Consider the following 20,802-nt stretch of genomic DNA (forward strand, 5'->3'; position numbering starts at 1 on the left):
ATGGCTGTAATTCACTATTAAGACATGCCACACACATCAGGGCATGTCCTACCTTCTGCCTACAATGCACCCTGCCCTTGGGCCTACCAGAGGGGTGTCTAATATGTAGTTAAGGGCAGGTTTAGGGACTGGCAAGTGGGTGCACTTGCGCAGTCAGCGCGACAGTACCAGACTGCGCGCAGGTTCTGCAGTGGCAGATCCTAGACACATTTTACTAGGCCGCTTCTGTGGGTGGTACAACCAGTGCTGCAGGCCCACCAGCGGTATTTGTATTTACAAGCCCTGGCACTCCTGGTGCACTTTACTAGGGGCTGACAGTAAACCAAATGAACCAATCATGGACACCAATCAATGTATACATTTTACCATAGGGAGAGCATATGCACCTTAGCACTGATCAGCAGTGGTAAGGTGCCCAGAGTCATAAATCAGCCAACAACAGGTCAGGAAAAATACAGGAGGAAGGCAAAAAGTTTAGGGATGACCCCACAAAAAGGGCCAGGTCCAACAGTCTCACTTGAAGCCGGGGTAGGTTTGTTCATCTGTTGACATTTGGCTGTGTCAAACTTCCTTGCAAACGTAAATACTTGCCCAGTTTCGTAATCAGATTTGTCCCTTGCAAATTTGAATGCCTTTCTTGTTTTAATTATTTCCTCCTGCTTTTTTTGTCTCGTTGCAATCTCCTCTCGACCCTTGGCAATGAGGTTCTGGTTAGTGGATTTGTCAAGCTCACAATTGATTCTCTCAATTTCTTTCATAGTTGCTAGTCAGTCGATCTCTGCGTATTTAATTAGGATGATTAGGAGTCTCATCGATGCATCCAGGTTGCTCTCGGCCCATTCCTTCAACTTGAGCGGATTCTGGTTTTCAAAGCTGGGTGCTACTATAATTCTCAGCCCCCGAGGCACCCGTCCCACATCACGGTATTTCTGTAACGATCTGCCTTCCCACCACTTAGTGAGTTCTGTTTTCATATGTTCCCGGGGCCCGGCCATTTATTTATTTTTAAATAAAGGGAGGGGGCTGCGTGGCCCCCCTCCCGGGCCACATCTGGCCCTGGGGAGCCCATCCCCCGGGGCCGGCCCTAAAGTTGGGGACCGCGGGGGGCTTACAGATAACGAAGAGCAGGAATCCGCGCTTCATTAGGTCTCGCCTACGCAGCGCGCATGCGCTGCGTAGGAGAGACCTTTAGTCAATGGCACAGCTTTGACGGCCAAAATCGTGCACGCGCCGTGCACGCGTTCCATTGCCTTCAATGGCAACGCGTGCACGTGTGGAGATTCACTTGCGGGAGCGAGCGGCGCCATATGGTGGCGCCATATGGTCGCAATCATCGCGCCATGCTGCTCGCTCCCGCAAGGGAATCGCACAGGCCCCCTACCCCTGCTGCCGCGCGAGGCGTGCGTGTGTGCTGGTTTTATCTTTCCCAACTCATTGCAACTATGCCCGGCATGTGTAAAGTGCAGCGGAACTGGTTCAACTACGACGGGCTCTGAGGTGGTGGAGCACTCCTGAAAACACCATGTGGTAAATTGGGTACACCTGAACTTTGCTCGATTTTAAGGGACAAGAAGCAGGCATTACAAAGTGGCAGGCAAGAAGGGTTTTAAACATGAACACAAGTGATTGTGAAACTGGTAAATTAGGTCTCTCAATGTTCTGTTGCAAGGCCCAGTGAGGAGTGGGGGGTGTCTGTCGGTTAGTGTATGCCTGTTAGAATGGTGTCTACGGAGCACCCACACCCCGCCGTTCTATAATCTGCAGGTATTCCCCTACACAGGCTCACCGCAGACAAGCAATGTATCTGTTCCTCGGAAGGGCCAGCATTCGTCCTGCATTATTAAGAGCCGCTGTATGAAAATCATTCATGCCGAAAGGCTGCAGAAGGGTGCACTGGGAATGTCCACAGATCTGGACTCATACTTACAAAGCTCTATGGCGTCGGCCACCCTGGGACTCAGAAAACATCTCTCCACATCATCACATGAACCTGACGCATTGCAACCTGCTTTCAGTTCTAACTTAGCTGCCGGCTGCAGCTGAGGGTTGTCCATCACCATTCACCAGCAATTAGAATCACAAATTACACTTTTCGGGACCTATTATGGTTTCACCCTTATTCTCTCCGGCCTAACCGGCTAATCAGCTAATCAGCCCCTCTTTGTTTCTCTTCGGCCCCTCTTTCTCTCTCTCTCGCCCCTCTCTCTCCAGCGTCCTGTCCCTCCCTGCCCCCACTTTCTCTCTCTAGTCCCTCTGTCTTCAGTTCCCTTGTGTCTTTCTCCCCCCTCCCCCCACATATCTCTCCGGCCCTTCTGTGTCTCTCCAGCATCTCACTGAATCTCTCGAGCCCATCTCTGACTCTCTACAGCCTCTCACTCCAGCCCCGCTGTCTCTCTCTCGTATGCATTCCCTGTGCTCCAATGGGCCTATTCTATACCTGACCCCTCGGTCCCTCTCCCCATCCCTCCACGTTGCCCAGTCCCACCCCCCCATTGCACAGCCCAACTTTCCGTCCCTCCCGTTGCACCAGTCACTCTCTCCGTCCCTCCTCTTTGCCCCGATCACTCTCCTGTCCCTCTTCATCGCACCAGCCCCTCATCTCTTCAAATTGATTATTTCAGCACTTAAAGGCACAATTCTATGCCCTGGTAAGGTTACATGCTTCTGACATTGCACTTTCTAAGTGTAACATTCAAAAAGCTGTCAAAGGTCATTAAATCACAGATACTAATTCAATACTACAATACTAAATAAATTAATAAAAAGATCCCCGTCCCTGTGGCTTTCCTGATGCTCATCTGTTGAGGAAGGGCCTTACCAACAAGCTCTGCTTACTGTAGCAGGTTAGCGGTCTTGCTGTCCTGCAATGTCCGGAAGTATGATACACCACATCCTCTGGCCAGATGTTGCCGGAGGAGATAAAACAAGCATTGGCATAGCCACTAGGTCTCGCCTTTGGGACCTTATAAGTATTTAGTTTTGCAGCACAATATCCTTGGTGCAACTACAAAAACTGTTACATGGCTAAACACTTATAAGGCCCCAAAGGCAAGACCTATTGGCTATGCCAATGCTTGTTTTTTTCCCTCTGCAGGATTTGCTCACCCAGCGCAAATTCTGCCGATTTAAAAATAAAAAATGCTTTTCTTGGGACTGGGGCTCCTGTGGGATCCCCTGTGCTGGCCTAGGGGGTAAGGGGTTTCTAACCTGCCTCCTTTTTTTCAATTTTTCACATTTTTCTCCTTTTTCTTGTGACTCAGTTACCGAGTCACAAGATGGCTGCCAACACATTCTGCTTTGGAGCGTTGGCCTCCAATTAGAATGAAGCTCGTGCTCGGGAGGGTTCGCATATATATATATATGCTTCTACTATCCCGTCACCACAAGCGAGAAACAATGGCACTGTAGACTCAGGTGTTGTATACATTTTCTTTATTTTATCTTTGTTATATTTTCATAGTGTAAATAGTGCAAGGCACGCAGCCTTCTACAATATATATACATTTTTTGTTTATTTCACTAAAAAAACAAAGGTTATAGTAACATTCTAGTTAGGTGAATTTGTCAGTATCAACATTAACGGTTTGAACCAAAAAAAAATCACAGAAATTCACCAGCTATAGTTAGCAGCGCTAACTATAACTATAACTTGCGCTTCTTCCGAGCACGACATGCGCTCTGTACCACACTAGGGGAGGACATGCTAGAACCACCTGAACTTGCCCCTTTGACGTACCTCCTATGTGCAAAAGCACCACAACACATGATCTAGATATTTTACACACTTTTTAATGTGGAGCTGGATTACCCGGCTGAAAAATCGCTGCAGGAATGGCGCACAGAGCTGCAGTTGGACATTACTGACAAACAATGGGTATACTGCTGTAGGGACACAAAGACTATCTCACAAAACAGCAGACATCGCCTACTACATTTTAAGTTTCTGCAGAGAATGTATTACACCCCAGTCCGTCTGTACAAATGTGGACTACGAGGCAACAATAGATGCATGAGATGCGGGGCGGTCGAGGCAAATTTTACACATCTTGCATGGGCCTGCCCAGGGATCCAGAGATTTTGGGAGACGGTGCATATTGCATTACAGGACATAGCTTGAACAAATCTTAGCTTGTCCCTCAGGAAGCGTTGCTAGGTTACACAAAAGAGTACCCTAAAGGCACACGTAAATTATTATCACTAGGTATCCTGATAGCTAAACGCAGGATCGCCATGCGATGGATGAAGGGACCCACGCCCACTATAAAGGAATGGTGTGACGACCTGTCTCGCAGCAATACGCACTCAGAAAATTTCAATGCGCTCATGCCCACTCGCTGTCAACCTAGGAATATTTGGGAACCATATCGAGCATATCTGGCCCAACAATCTACTGGGGAAGATTCGGAAGAGGAACATGATAGAACGGGGATTGATTGAGGCAGTTGGGGTGTTGCAGTCCTACGGTGCAGCCCTGCCCGAGGCACTACCTGTTGTGCGTGATTGTAACATGCTGTAACAGAAAAGAGGGTTAGGATTACCCCCCGATTACAGAATGATGTTCTATATGTATTAATGGATGAGGACAATGCCTCCCCACTGTACAATGTAAAGATGTCAGTAATTATTTAGCTGTAACTGCCAGGACTGTTGTTTTTCTTTTTCTTCCATTTTTCTTTTTTGTTTGTTCGCTACTGCCGTTGTATGTAACACAATGATTAATAGATATATGTTTGTACACAAAATGAAAATAAAGTTTAAAAAAAAAATAATAATAATAACAATATACTGTTTATGACCTCACATATGACATCACTCATGACATGGGATAGGGAAGGATAATATTTATAGAGTGCATTTATACCAGAGGGTGTCAAAGCGCTGAGCAGACAAAAACACAAAGACAGAGACGGAAATGCAACTGCAGCCAAACTAAGATGTGAAGAGCCAGGTTTCAGATGTGTTTTACATCACATCAAGATAGTATCCATTTCTTCCTCTGGCAGGTGAGGGACTTAGTCAAGGGGCAAAAGGAAGAATCAGCTTCAGTAATCAGCAATTTGATACAGCACAAACATGGACAGCAAATCAGCTACAGCAGCTACTCAAGGCACATTAACAGTCCATGTTTGCATTACCTAGGGTCAAGTTGGGCAGGAATAGTAACATCTTTATGTACAAGCAGTGTTTCAGCATACTACAGAGTGCTATCTGTGCTGCGTGGCTGAAAACCTTCTCTCCGGAGACTGTTTATATTGAAGCAAGTCATTACCTCATTACGCACTAGTAGAACATCATCTTTAACGTAGGCCCTTTGCTTCAGCACTGAAAGTCACGTAGCCAAACCCTTTTGGGTTCCGATGCATGGTTGGTCGCTGGAATGCCAGAAGCTCAGATTTAGTGTCCATCACTTCTTCCAGGTTCTGCCTTAAGGGTCTATCTGACTGATCAAGAATCAATAAGCGTATAGTGTACATGTGCGAAGACATCATTTATGACATCACTGATGAAATCTCAAATGACATCATTGATTAAATCACTGATGACATCAATGAAGGCATCATCCAATGAGTGTGTTAGTTTGTTTTATAGTTTACATAGTGGCAGGTAACTACCATAGTAATTTTTTACCTAATTTTGTAGAGCCTGGGTCCAGCTAATGGGTGTGCGTGTTTACAAAATTAATGAGCTCCTAATGCACCATGGTTGTGTAGAGGTATTGAACAAATTACAAATGTTTGCATTCCAGAGTAACTCTGTGTGTAGGTGACAGTTGACTTGTATTCATAATGCTCCACACAATTTTTTGGTTCTGCAGAAAAAGATTCCAGCAGGAGGACCATTCTACATAGTAGATACTAACTTTTGTAGGCAGCCTTGAATTATTAGACAGAATCGTGTAAGAATGACATTTTCTAAATAACATCGAAGACTGCTTGCACCAGGTACTAACCTATATAAATGTGCTTCTTTTGCTTCAGAAGATGGGCTATATGTAAACGTTTCACCACAGAATAAAGGGTGTAGGTGTATGATCTTTAGCACCTTAATATCTTGGTTAATTTTTAGTAAATAGTGTCTTTTTGGACACCTGTGGCATAGAATGTACACTGTTCTTAGTAGATTCTTAGAATACTCTGGGGTATATTTCTCCAGAGAGTTTCACTGTTTGCCAACAGTGGGGTATGGAGTAAACTCTCTCCATAGAGTAAACACTCTTTACAGTATTCAGTTCTCTACTGATATCAACTTAATTTCTTAATGTAGGTTTGGTGTGTGTCAGGGAATAATACAGATAAAAGCTGTACGCAGTAGGGCATTTGTTTTGGAATTGGCATTTACTATTTTGGCTTTCTCTGAACAGTTGTACACAGATTGAACACTGTACTGAATGAGGGTTTCCTATATATATGTTGTTGATTGTTAATGTGAACTATGCTACGTGTAAAGAGATAGCAGTTTATACAGCAATATGTGATGCTTGGATGATGTAATCAGTGATGTCATCAATGATGTCATTTGAGATGACATAAATGATGTCATAGAACATGTCATGAGTGATGCCATATGTGAGGTCATAAAGAATGCATAGTGGGGGTGAGAATCATAGTTAGCTCCAACTATAACTGGTGAATTACTGAGGTTTCTTTAGTTAAAAACATTCATGCTGACTGACAAATTCACCTAACTATAACTTTACTTTAGCCTATGCTTTTTTTTAAACTTTATTTTCATTTTAAAAATACAAAAATGAATTGACATTGATACAGTATATAGAGGCATGCCATTGGTACTATTACTGGTATGTGGTAAAGGTAGTAGCGTCGGGGCAAGACAGGCACATTGGGGAAACATATCCATGTGTAAGCATAATACAGTGAAGAAGAAGCATGGGATATGCCACTGACTATCAGGGTGCATATCACTGGGATCGATCCTCTCTCTCCTTATCATGGTTAGGGGCGTCGTCTACATCTAACCCACTCTCCGCGTTGTCTGTTGCATCCTGTGAGGAGGGCTCCCCCTCCGTCAACCCAGAAGTACACATTTCACGCCAGACCATTAGGTCCGCTTGTAGCTTCTCGTCCCTACGGGTGAGTTTCATATGGGCTTCTTCAGCTAGGGATCACTCTCGAACATCTTTGAGCCAGATTGGCACTTCCGGGCCCCTCTGCCCCATCCAAGTTATAGCTATCCTGTGCCTATCTAGCACCAGCATAAGTTGTAGGAGCTTATATGGGAGTTTCTTTTTCTTGGGCTTACGGATAGATGCAAGTAGACAACTCAAGGGTTCCAGCTTCACTTGAAGGCCCGTGGCCGCAACAATCCTGCCCACCACCTCCGCCCAAAACTGCCTGACCACCGAACAATCCCAGGCCAAATGTAAAACGCCTGCTTTCTCTGTGTTACATCTCGGGCATCTATCCCCCCGTCACATGAAATGCATTTTAGGGATACTGGGGTTAGGTAGGTGCGACGCAAGAAGTTAATGTGTGTTAGTTTAAATCTGGCATTACAGGAGACAGTGCGTGTGAGGGAGCCTATGTGTGCCCATTGTTTCTCATCCAGCTGGACAGCAAGAACACTCCCAGGCAGCCCGGGATGGCGGCACCGGGGGAGCAGAATCCTGTTTCATAGCTTTATAGAGGAGAGAGAATCATTTGTGACCGGTACCACACGTGAGCAGGATATCTAGAGTTTGTGTCGGAGGTGGGATGTCCAGGTACTGTGGCCAGGTAATCTTCACCACTTCCTGGATTCCCCGATAGTGTAGGAATTGGCCCTGCCCAAGGCCAAAGTTCTCTTCCGCCTGTTTGTAAGTGATAAATGTCTCGTTGGGAAAAAGGTTGGCAAGAACTTCGCAGCCACCCTCCCTTCAGGGTTGAAAGAACATGTACCTTCCCAAAGGGGGCCAGTATCCAGATCGAAAGCTTCCTGTGAAATGGCGCTTTTTGTAGAACTTTCTCGGTAAACCACTGCCATATGCCGGCCGTATGTCGCACTACGCAGGAAAGAGTTGTCTCCGATCCCCTGCCCTGCATGAGTGCTTCCTTCAGTGTCTGGGTGTTCACCCTGCTGGAAAGCCGGCGTTTCTCTCAGTTGTCTGCGTCTGTCAGCCTACGTCCCGCAGGCTGTAGTTGGGCCGCGTAATAATATAAATTGAGGCGTGGTGCTTCCAGTCCGCCCTCTTCGTAGCTGCGTATAATAGTGTTGAGAGCTACCCTACTACGCCGGCCCGCCCAGAGCAGGGATGTGAGGAGCATGTTCAGGGTTTTGAAGACTCGCGTCGGTAATGGGCATAGTGAGTTCTGGAGGACATAGAGTGTCCTAGGAAGCATCACCATCTTAGAGATGACAATGGAAGGGTATTCCAAAATGTCACCGACTGCTGCAGAGACATGGTTATCCGGTCTATGTTCCAGGCCAGCGCCTGTGTGCCCGTCGGGGCCCCTGTATCTCCAGGTAACGGAAACTCACCCGTTCCCAGCGCAGCCCCAGGTCCGGGAGATCCCCCAGGGGTACCGAGGCTAGTCCTGCCAGCGGAAAGATCAGGGACTTACCACGATTGAGTACCAATCCAGAGACCTCTCCAAACCTATCCAGTTGGCGCAGCAGTACAGGTAGTGCGTCCCGGGGAGAGTCTAGATAAAACAGGGCATCGTCGGCATATAGGGAGATAATATTACGCGTGTCACCCACTCTAATTCCCCACTGTTCCATTTCTGCCCTGACTTGGACTGCAAATGGCTCTATATGGCCAGGGCGAACAGTAGAGGCAAGAGGGGACACCTCTGGCGAGTGCCCCTTCCCAATTGCCAGTCCTCTGACTGCGTGCCCCCAAGCTTTACTCTCGCACGGGGTGCCGTGTACAAAATGCGAATCCAGCGACAGAATTTGGGACCCAGCCCCACAGCCCATAAGACCTCGAGAAGGTACCCCCAATCCACCATGTCAAATGCCTTGGCGAGGTCAATGGATACCAGCACCATCTGTTCCTCCCGGTCGCGCACCTCATACATGACATGGTTAAGTTGGCGTAGATTCATAGCCGTGTTTCGTCCTGGTATGAACCCACATTGGTCTCCATAGACCAAGTGGGGCATGTACGGCCGTAATCGAGTAGCCAAAAGTTTACATAAAATGTTAACATCTGTGTTAATCATAGTAATCGGTCGATATGACAAGGGTGCATCCCCTCCCGGCTTCAGAATCATACATATTTCCCCCTTAGTTAAAAACAATATCCATTTATTTTCTTCATAGTAGTTAACCCTAAGACACCTCCTCTCAAAATCTAGGGGGACAGCATGCCTTTCTACTGCCACCTTATTTAGCTTTTTTTACTTCATTTCCATACCTCCAATTTTTCACAGTAACCCGTAATAGAGTTAATTTCATTCTAGCATTCAAACAGCCAGCCAATAAGAGTGCTCAATCTGGCTGGAGCCTCTCACTCCTGCGAGAGAGTGAAGGCTCACAGGGAAAATGGGCCTCTCAACCAATCATAGGCCTCTATTTTTGATTTCTCGAGATTCTTGCGAGCCCAGCTACGAAAATGAACAATTATTTGTGACCCTTAGTATCTTAAAAAATACTGAACAGATTTGCACCAAATCACAAAAAGCACAGTCTGCAGACCAAGATCTAGCTTCCTGCCAAAGCTGGTGCAATTCCATTAAGCAGTTTTTGTTGTAGCCATGCCTAAATAAGTCCATAGAAATTGCATGGACAATTTTATGTTTTGGGACACCCCTTTTTTCTCAGCCACCACTTGATGGATCACCCCATAACTTTCCAGTAAGGTGCTGAGGTGGATGAACTTTTTTTAGGACAGTTTTGTGAAGATCCGTAAAACGGAGCCAAAGTAGAGTAGCAAACCAAAAAAACACTCTTTCAATGGAAATGCAGACTTAACTGTACTAACATAACTACTGGCAAATATATATATTCGCCTGTGGTTATATTAGTATATATTTAAATATGTTTGCACAAGATAATAGTCATAGTTAGGACCTAGTTTCCATAGACAAAGCGTTTTTTGTTTGGCAACGATTAATGAATCTTAATAAACCTTTCAAAATCAGTATGCAACTCTCTTCAACTGCTATGTGCAAAGTTTCGAAGTGATCCTCAAGCGGGGGCGAGGAAAAAAGGGGTTGGTCCCAAAAGACGTATACTGCATGCGATTTACCAAAGAGATTTTAGATATGACTACAGCCTGAACTGCTGAACAGGATTACACCAAATGTGGCAGAAAGTTAAATCTTGGTCCAGAAAGCGACCTTTTTGTAATTTGGAGTAAATTTGTTCAGCAGTTATGAAAGGAAAACATTTATTCTCATAAGCAGCAGCCATTAGGGAAAATAAGGTTAGAAACAGAAAGAAACAAAAAATGTGAAGAGAACAAACAAAACAGACACTTATGTTAATACAAAGTCATCTGACTTCTATGGTAGCCTATGCAGAGGACAATCCCTCATCTGCTCATCATTCTCTCAACAAACACAGAGACCACCATCTCCTGCTGCCCCCACCAATATTTCTCCAACCACTTCATGTCCACAACCACCACTAAAATGCAACTCTGCATCATTCATCACTATGAATATACTGCATCTCCCATACCCTCGATATGCTCCACAACATCCTCAAACAACTTCGTTTCACTTTCTGATGCAACTCCACCCTTTGCTTGTTTCAGAACTGACCATCTTGTACCACTATGAACATGGCTTGTACATTCCTAATCTCCAGGCACGAGTACTCAGACAACTTGTTGCTTTTCCTGCCCAACCTGATTTTCTCTAGATTGCCTGTATGAAACCACAATTTATTCTTCACCACTTCATCAGCCTTTGAAATACCTTCTCTACTCCCTTTTTCATACATGTCCAACTACCTTGATGCTTATTTGGTATTTTTATTTCTAGCCCTTTAAATTAATTGCTCCACCGAAAAACACTGTGTAGTGTGATGAGCTAAAACCATACCTTCCACCATCATTCTTATATTTTGTCTCACACTCCTAGCCAATTATCTGGTACCCTAACTAAATTGATGGCCCTTTCTTCCATCACTCCTCTCCTGCTTATGGACATATGTAGTCATTCTTATCTAACAGTCTTTGATGTGTACCGGAGTACTGCTTTGTGAGTGGCTGCTGTCACGCATCTTTATTGTGTATATGCTGAATAATTGATTTTACTCATAAGTAAGAGCTGATAAATGTTATAGTGCATTTACATCAAGCGTTTCTTAAGAGGCTGCTGTGATTTCTGTGCCTCACTAACATCCTGTGGAGGCCTCTCCCATTAAAATTCCCCAACTGAGCTAGAGCCGTCCATCATCCAACCGGCGGAGAACCCACCCCCAGGAGCATCAGTAGCACAGTTCTCTGAAGGAACCAAATATTCAGGGCACACCCTGTTCAGCCCTGCCAACATAGACACGAATCACAGAGAGACTACCCCACCTTCGACCAGGTAAGAGGTTTGTAGGCTCTGCTGGCCACTCCTATTAAGGTTGCATTAACATTTCAAAGGGAGGAGACATACTTTTAAAATGCCTGATGGGTCTTCTCCAGGCATCACCATCATTTTCTATCACTAAAGAATTCTTGCTAGAGTACTTAGATGTTCATATTAAGCTGGCTCCTCAGTTACTTTTGATGGCAGTCTGGCTCTATCTAGAGCCAACCCCCAAAACACAATGTTGTGGAAGATTTTCTCTGCTTGGACCAAGCTATTAACATGCCGTGGATATGACTTACACGAGATATAAATTGTGATTTTGGTTGTCCAGGCATCTTCATTGCACCACACATGTGTATTCAAGATACCTTCCTATGGTGGGTGCAAATCTGAGGGAAGCTCTGGACTGATAAAGCGCTCATTTAGAGAACCTCTTATAAAAAGAACCTTCGAAGGCTCACTTTACAGCACATCAACAATACCAAGCATGCTTCATCTCTTACACCCACCCCATACCTTAGAATCACACAATGGTCAGCCTTCAAATCCCATTCTCTATCAGATCTTTCTGACAAACTCCGCTCTCTCAAAGAGACTTCTTTTGAAGATTATGTCTTACCCTCATCCTTCATAAAAGCTCTCTCTGTGGATGCTCTCCTGCCCTACTTACCATTGTCAATGCCTCCCTCATTCAAGGCATCTACCCAGAAGATCTCAAGACAGGCCAAATACTCCCACTCCTAAAGAAAACGACTCCACACCCTAATGATCACTCCAACTACCGTCCCCATCAATCACCTATCATTCATCTGCAACATAATTGAAAAAGCAGTCTAAGCTCACCTCCAAGCGTACATCAGTACTAACCATCGCTCTCTGACAATCTGTTCACAGATAGCATCAAGAATAACTAATACACCAATGATACACAACTGTACATGAAAGTCTCCTCTGCGTTAGACATCTAATGCCTCAGACACTACTTGCACATCATCCAAACCGGGGGTGCAGTGTCTACCTAAAGCTCAACTCAACTAAGTACAGGATAACTGATATTTGCCTAGAACAATAAAGGCATAGTACAACCTGATGGCTTCACACCACAACTTTCACTGATTTCTAAGTCACGTGGATTCACTATGGACACAAGCCTCATCATAAAAGGAACACATAGCCAAAAATCAAAAACAGCCTGTTACCAGCTCTCTTTTCTAAAGAACGTCAAGGCATTTCTTCCAAAAGGGACTTCAGAGCGGTTAGTCAAGCACTCAAACTGTGACATCTGGATAGTGGTAATGCTCTGCTCTAAGGCCTTTAAGACCCCACACTGGCACCCCTCAAGGGCACCCTAAACGCTGCAGCACACCACATCCAGGGCCTGAAGAAAGACAATCACATCCCCACTATTCTGATGTCTCCCCTTGCCGGTTGCACAATCTTCACAACCAGACACTGCCACCATACAAAGCAAAGTGACATTTAAAAGAAATAAACATTTTCAAAGGCCACTGTTGTTCTTACCTCTTCCGGGGCTAATAGCTGTTAGAAGAGGCTTTCGATCACTCATTTTCTCATTCATTTCCTTCTGAGATGCCAGCTCTAGGTCTTTCTTCTCCAAGAGCTTGCTCGATGGGTAGAACAGGCCTACAGTCTGGGTACCTTTGTCCATTCTTTCAATACCCAACCTTGACTTTGGCAAAGCGACAATTAAGGGCTTCCAAGCAGCATCCTGCAAACACAAGCCATATTCACTTAAAGTGATATAAAGTGGCAAAATGCAGCCAATAAAAACAATATACATTATTAACGTAAGTCACACAACTGTTGTGTGGTCTAAAAACAATTCTATAAAATGGAAACACAAAAAAATACAATGTTGCCTTGGTTTGACAGATTGCATGTTTAAAATAACACCTGGTTGCGACAAAGTGATTTAAAAAGAAAAGACTAAGCTTTGTAGCGTCTTTCTCAAAATAAAACATGGACATTCTTATTTATTTACTATTTCAGCTGACACACTGAGGTAGAGGCTTAGAAGAAACCCAGTAAGCAGGCCGGTCCTTGTGTTCTAGTGTTCAGTACGGAACTCTATACTCCAGTGTCCAAGAGGCTACAGCAGTAAATTACTCTATAGTTCATCTAAAAACATTCTTAAAAGAAAAAACAGGGAGGCATAGAACCAGAAAGTTCTGTGATCACAAGTCACTTACCTGGGGCAAGCTACCACACATCTTTGGTACAACAAGCAGACAAGACACTACTACAGAGAGACACTACACCATGAAAGGCACAACAAAACTAACTATATAAGCAAACATACACCACATAGAAAACAAAATGTCAATTGTTACTCACCCATCCTCCAACTTCACTGAACTTTTACAATTCTTTATGACTTTCTGAGGATGAACATATTTACTTGACCCTTGCACCCTCTTTGGCATCCAAACATGAACGACATTACCATTCAACTCCTTGACAGCCTTGATCCTATCCTAGTACCATTTCCTCCAAACTGTAGAATTTTCAGCTCCCCCACATGAAACATCTGAATCCCTTGCTTTTGAATACACCCATAGAGGACACCAGAATACTAGATTTCCTCCTGCGGCACAGTTTAAATAGTATCATCCTTGTTGTGGTATTTGGAGTTAACTTGTCCTGCTCCACATGTCCACACACAGCTTCTCTTCAGATCCTCACAGCTTCTCTCCAATTCCCCCCCTTTGAGTACTGAATTGCTTCCTTCAAGGTTCTGTTAAATCTTTCAATCATGCCATTAGTTACTGGGTGGTACAATGCACACCACTTGTGTCAAATACCCCTAGCCTGCAGAAAATCTGTCATAGACTTCCAAGCCAACAGAATGCCAAAATAAATTAGGAAACACTTGGGATTGGTCTCCCCAGCAAAAAAATCAGAAAGAAATGTAATAACATGAGCTGGAGAGATCTCTTGACTATCTAGACTTTAGAGACCGGGGTCCCACAATATCAAAAGCTGTTTCACCCCAAGGAGCTGCAGGGATTTCTCTGCAGACCAGCGGAACAGACCATAATTTAATTGACTTGTCACTTAATGTGCAATCTAGACAGTCTCTGACTTTGCTCTCTGTTTGAAGAGCTATGCCTGCCCACCAGTAGGAAGCTCTTAATCTTTACTTTTTACACACCTTGGTGTCCCTCAATGTGCCAGATCCATCCATTTTTCCCTCTCACCTTCAGAAGTCTTGACTTTCTGAACAATAAACTACCATTTACAGTAAGTTCATGACAAGTCTTACCACACCTTCTACTGACAGTTTCTTCATTTTCACTACATTTACCTGTAGACACTAACACACACCCCATTTAACACAGGATATTTATCCATATCAAATAACCACTCCTCATTAAAAATATATCGAGAAGTAACAATTCATATGTTAAGCTCATCTTCCACCATATATCATCATCTTTAAATTCACTCAAATAATTATTTGTTAACCTAGAAATGCAATTAGGTGTCGTGTAGGCAATTCCTGGAATATACAAAACTTCAAAATGATAATCTATAATGCCACTATCCACTTGCAAAGTCGAGTGGAAATACTGTTCAAAAATGTTTTTTGCAAAGACCTATTGAAGAAGTTTCTGATCAGAATATACGAAGAACTTAGTACCCCGCGAACATTCTTAATGTACAGATATATGACAAAAGCCTAAGGTAGAGTATAGTGGAGTCTCTATACTCTGCACCTTTCAAAACTCTAGAGGTAACCATAAGAGTAATCTCATGTCCTTCTTGCACTAGCATATGTACTAAGAGAGCAAGGCAACCCAAGTTTAAAACTTTCCAAACTCTAAGCTTTCCAAAAAAACTCTTATGTCACGGAACTCATGTTCACACTCATTATCCCATACAAAAGATGAACCTTTCCTTAGAACTTTCCTGATGTACTGGATCTACTGGAAAAATCCTAAACAAAACCAGAAGAAAATTCTGCCCTACAGATGGAGGCCTGAACATCATCTTTTTTTGTTGGAAAAGACAAATTAAGTACAGATTTCACTCTACAAAGATCCCTATTTATAACATGGACTGAAAATATTAATTCCTCAAAATAGAATTTACAATTGTTAACTTTAACCCTTTCTCTGCCAGGCCTACACCCCCCCCCCCCCACCCTCGTGCCATGCCCTTTTTTGACTATTTGGGGTAGTTTGTGCTTAGGCCCCCATACCTTTTTGTCAACATATGGTATCAAAGCCACCTTTGCGTCCTTTTATTCCAACATCCTGAGGATTCTAAAGGTACCAGGAGTTTGTGGATTCCCCCGGAGGGGACTGAGAAATTAGGCAAAATACTGCTACATTTGGGTTTTTGGGGGGAAAATGTGATAAAAGTGCTGTAGAAGAAAGTGTCTTTTTTTTCCCCTGCAAATGGTATCAACGTAGGGTTCATGGTGCTAAAATCACCATCTTTCCAGATTTCAGGCACAGGCAGATTTTTGTCAGAAACCAACATTTTCCACACAGTATTTGCATTTTACTGGGACATAGCCTATTTTTCCTATTTGGTTGTGCTTTCAACCTCCTTCCAGTTAGCGGTAGAAATGGGTGTGAAACCAATAATGGATCCCGGAAAGCTATACATTCCTGAAACGTAGACAAAATTCTGAATCCAGCAAGGGGTCATTTGTATAGACCTTTCAAGGTTTTCCTGTAGAAAGTAACAGTTGAAATAAAAGAATATTGAAATTTAGTTGAAAACAAACAGCTATTTGTGCCTACATTTTCACCCGTAACTTCTAACTGTGGTAGAGTTTTGAAAGCTATATACCCTCATGTCTGTGGGACCCTTCTGGTTGCAAGGATATATGAGGCATGCATCTTCACCAAGAACCTGAGGTACCCAGAGCCAATAACTGAATTGCACCTTGCAATAGTTTTTCATTGTGTACCGGGTAAACAGTAATTTATTTGGTAAAATGTAAAGAGTGAAAAATAGGTATCAAGGAAACCTATGTATTTCTGAAATGCATCTCTTAATTTGTGGGCACCCATATTAGCATGTGAACTAGAGGGTATTGTTCAAAATGACTTATTTTTTACACAGTCTCACATTTGGAAGGTAGAAATGCACTTGTTCTACTATTCTGTGTTCCACAAAGTCTCTCGACAAAAATGGTACCTGACTTATGTTGGTAGGCCTAGTGTATGCGACAGGAAGCAGCCCAAGACGCAACATGGACACATCACATTTTTTTAGTGAAAACTGACCCTTTTTTTGCAATGTGTATAGCTGTGGATTTTGGGCCCAGGCTCAGGGAAACCTAACAAATCTGTACATTTTTTAAAACTAGACACCGATGTTAATCCAGGATGGGGGAACTTGTGTGGCTCTCACCAAGTTATGTTACTCAGAATCCCTTGCAAACCATAAACTTTGTAAAAAAACATTTCTGTGATGGAAAGCTCTGGAATCTGTGGAGAGCCACAAACTTCCACCCACCCAGCATTGGCCTAAGCCTGCCAATAAAAAAGGTACCTCACTTGTGTGGGTAGGCCTAGTGCCGGGAACTGGAAATGGACCAAAACGCAACATGGACACAGCACATTTTTCCAGTGAAAACTGACCCTTTTTTGCAATGTGCCTAGCTGTGGATTTTGGCCCTAGCTCAGCTGGCACCTAGGGAAACATGGCAAACCTGTACATGTTTGAAAACTAGACAACCAGAGGAATCCAGGACAGGGTGACTTCTGCAGCGATAACCAGGTTCTGTTACCCAGAATCCCTTGCAAACCTCAAACTATGAAAAAGAAAAAAACACATTTTCCTCACATTTCTGTGATAGAAAGTTATGGAATCTGCAGGGAGCCACAAACTTCCACCCACCCAGCATTCCCCCAAGTCTCACTTGTGTGGGTGCCCAAAGCAGTGACAGCCTAAACTGTATGAAAATAAAAACTGCCCTTCTGGACACACATTGGTTCCCCCTCAGTTTTTCCTTTTATAAGTTTTTAGGTTCTCTGCTTTGGGCACCAACACAAGTGAGGTATCATTTTTTTCAAGGGACTGAGGGAAACACTGGGTGGTGGGACATTTGTGCCGGCGTGGTGATCTCACAACCTTCCCATACAGAAAAGGGAGGACCATGTGACTTCTTTAAGCTAAATTTGAGGTTTGAAGGGGACTCTGGGTAATAAAATGCTGGGAGGATCCACACAAGTGACACCATCAGCCAAGCGCCATCCATGCATACCACCAGCCAAGCGCCATCCACACTCACCACCAGCAAAGCACCATCCAAGCAGATTGCCAGCCAATCAAAAGTCCACAAACACTGCCAGACATGTGCCATCCACTGAGACCGCTAGCCAAGCGACAATCCACGCACACTGCCAGCCAAGCGCTAGTCCACACACACTGCCAGCTAAGCACAAGTCCACAAACAACGCCAGCAAAGTGCATATTCACACACAGCCAGCCTAACGCCAGTAAACACTGACAGTCAGCCAAACTCCAGTTCACACAGAAACTTTCACTAGTGTCTAGTGGTTTTCTGCACCCTTTGTGAGCAGATATGTCTAAAAATAACGCTGAGCCAACATGTGTTCACAAAAAAAAGGGGAACAACCCTTGCCTAAGGGGCCGCACCCTGACAAGCCCAAAAACATATCTCTAGTACCTAGTGGGCTTTCTGCCCCCCCCGGGGGGCAGATCGGTGGCTGTTACCTCATCTGCCCCCCGGGATGCAGAAATACTGTGGCTATTTTTTTGGGAGGTGAGGGCATTGTTATCTCCCATTATGGGCAGCACCTTCCCCGTTTATTAAAAAAATAATATTCCTGGTGTCTAGTGGGCTTCCTGCCCTCCTGGGGGCAGATCGGTGGTAATAACCCCAATCTGCCCTCTAGGGCGGGCAGAAAGACTGTCCCTTTCTTGTTTGGTTGGGTGGGGGCATTAGCATGCCCAATTTGGGCAGCCCCCACCCTTACATATTCAAAACATAAAATAACTGGTGCCTAGTGGGCTTTCTGACCCCCCGAGGGAGGCACATCGGGGGCTAGTACCCCCATCTGCCCCACATGGGGGCAGAAAGACTTCTGTTTTTATAATTGTGGGTGTGGACATGGTCTTGCCCATTGTGGGCAGCCCCCATCCCTCTATAATAAAATAAAAATCCCTTGTGTCTAGTGGGCTTTCTGCCCCCCCCCCACCGGGGGGCAGATCAGGGGTAATAACACCCATCTGCCCCCAGAGGGGCAGAAAGACTGTTCTTTTTGTTTTGGGCGGTGGGGGCACTAGCATGCTCATTCTGGGCAGCCCCACGCTCTTTTAGGAAGAAAACAAAAACCCTGGTGTCTAGTGGCCAGAAAGACTGTCCCTTTTGTGTTGGGGCATTGGCATGCTTATTGTGGGCAGCCCCCATCCCTCTTTTAAAAAAATAATTAAAAATTCATCCCTGGTGCCTTGTGGGCTACCTACCTCTCCAGGGGGCAGATCGGGGGCTATTGCCCCATCTGCACCCCAAGGGAGGTAGAAAGACTGTACCAATTTTAGGGAGGGGTGGGCAGGGCCGGACTGGCTGTAGCAGGCACTGGGCGTTTCTCCGGTAGGCCGCCAGGTTTGGGGCTGGTTTTGGGCCCCTGGGGGGCCGTTTTTATTACCGGGCCGGCAATATCGGCCCCCGGTAACAAAATCGTACGAAACTGGCACTTTCAAACAGCTCGCCGCACCCCCTCTGCCCCCCAGGGGGGGCCGGCCGAACAGTTTGACAGGGACGATTTTAGTTCCCAGTCCGGCCCTGGGGGTGGGGGTATTATAATGTCCATTTAGGGCAGCCCCCACCCCTAGGTTTTCACACAAAAAAAATCCCTGGGGTCTGGTGTGCAACTACCCCCATCTGCCCCCTGAGGGGGAGAAAGACTGAAATTGGGCAGATTTATATGGGGGGAGCAAATGCCCTTGCTGAAGGGGCCGCTCCACCTTCCCTGGTGTCTAGTGGGTGGATCCCTGCTTGGATCAGTAGGGTGATCCCCAAGCAGGGACCTGCTAGGGAAGGGTACAATTGGAAAGGGGAGATTCTCCTCTTTCCAATAATCCTCTGCCTACGTGCTGAGCCAATCGGCTCATTTCACTTTCAGTTTCAGTGTAATGACTTTAGCGCACCATGCGCGTCGATCATCACTAAACAGAAAAAAAATGCCTCAGGTAGCTGGGGAAGCTCTTCCCCAGCTCCTGAGGCTGAAAAAGAAAAAAGTCATTTCTGACTGCTGTGTTGAGGACATAGTGGTTAAATCCTTGGCACAGCAGCACAGCAGCTGAGGGTGTAACCATTACGTCTCCGCATGGAAGGAGTTAATGGTTAAATCTTTGTTTTTGAAAACTTGTAAGACTCATTTTATTGAACTCCCATCACTTAAGAGTGTCATTACGGATGAGAACATCATGTTGAAAAAATGTTACATTTGGTAGATGACACAACAGTTTAGTCAACAACCTTTGAAAAAACGCTGCGATGGAACATGACCCCAAAAGCATGTGGCTAAATCTGTAGCTTACAAAAGGAGTAATAATAAATGATAAGTTCTTAGAATCTGCTGTTAGCCTAACCAGCCAATAAGCGGACGTTAAGTCAAGTGTGGTAAAGAATTTTGCTCCGCACAATAAGCTAATCATCTTGGTTATTTTAGGAAAAGGAAATCGGTCTTCCATCAGTCTTTCATTACACTGTCTTAGTTCAATATACAACCTAATATTCCCCATTCGTCGTAGTAGCTACAACCAAGGGTGCTAACCACTCTGTGGCTTTAACAATTTTGATGATACCTTTAGCAAAAAGTCAGTCTAACCCTTTCTCAGCTGAGACTTGTGGAGAAATGGGTATGTGTCTGATTTTACATAAAACTGGAGCAGCCTTCAATTCCAAACAGATGTGATATCTATAACCTTTAACACAACTAACTAAATTTCAGAATTCTTCAGCAAACTCCTTGAGCAACATATTAGGTAAACATATCGATCTAGTCAACCAATACTTACAGATTCAATTGAGCTTTAGCCTAGATTATATCACAGGAGGTGACATCATGGAACACTGGGCCCTGAAGAAGCCACAAGAAGTGAAATTACAGAAGTGGATGTACCATTAGAAACAGAATTATGAAAACTATGGCTCGCTTTGACTGGCCTATCAAGTGCAAAGCTGAAAGCTGGACAGGGCCTCTATTACCATCAAACAGGGTAAAGATCAATCATACATCACACATTGAACGTCATTATTGCTTAGATGAGGAACAGAACCATTTGTATGAATGCTTGTTCTTATTGCCCATGTACAGGCTAAGAT

The 20,802-nt window shown here is 44.5% G+C and overlaps 1 protein-coding gene across 1 annotated transcript in view; it reads right to left on the reverse strand.

The window, feature by feature from the left end:
* Positions 1–20,802, reverse strand: part of DZANK1 (double zinc ribbon and ankyrin repeat domains 1) — a 1,028,117-nt gene that overhangs the window by 470,554 nt on the left and 536,761 nt on the right. Inside the window, exon 13 of the mRNA XM_085611767.1 lies at positions 12,990–13,197. Within this exon, the coding sequence (XP_085467893.1) occupies positions 12,990–13,197 (208 nt within the window). The remainder of the gene's footprint in view (positions 1–12,989; positions 13,198–20,802) is intronic.

Source organism: Triturus cristatus, chromosome 6, assembly GCF_964204655.1.
Source record: "Triturus cristatus chromosome 6, aTriCri1.1, whole genome shotgun sequence".
NCBI classification, from domain to species: Eukaryota; Metazoa; Chordata; class Amphibia; order Caudata; family Salamandridae; genus Triturus; species Triturus cristatus.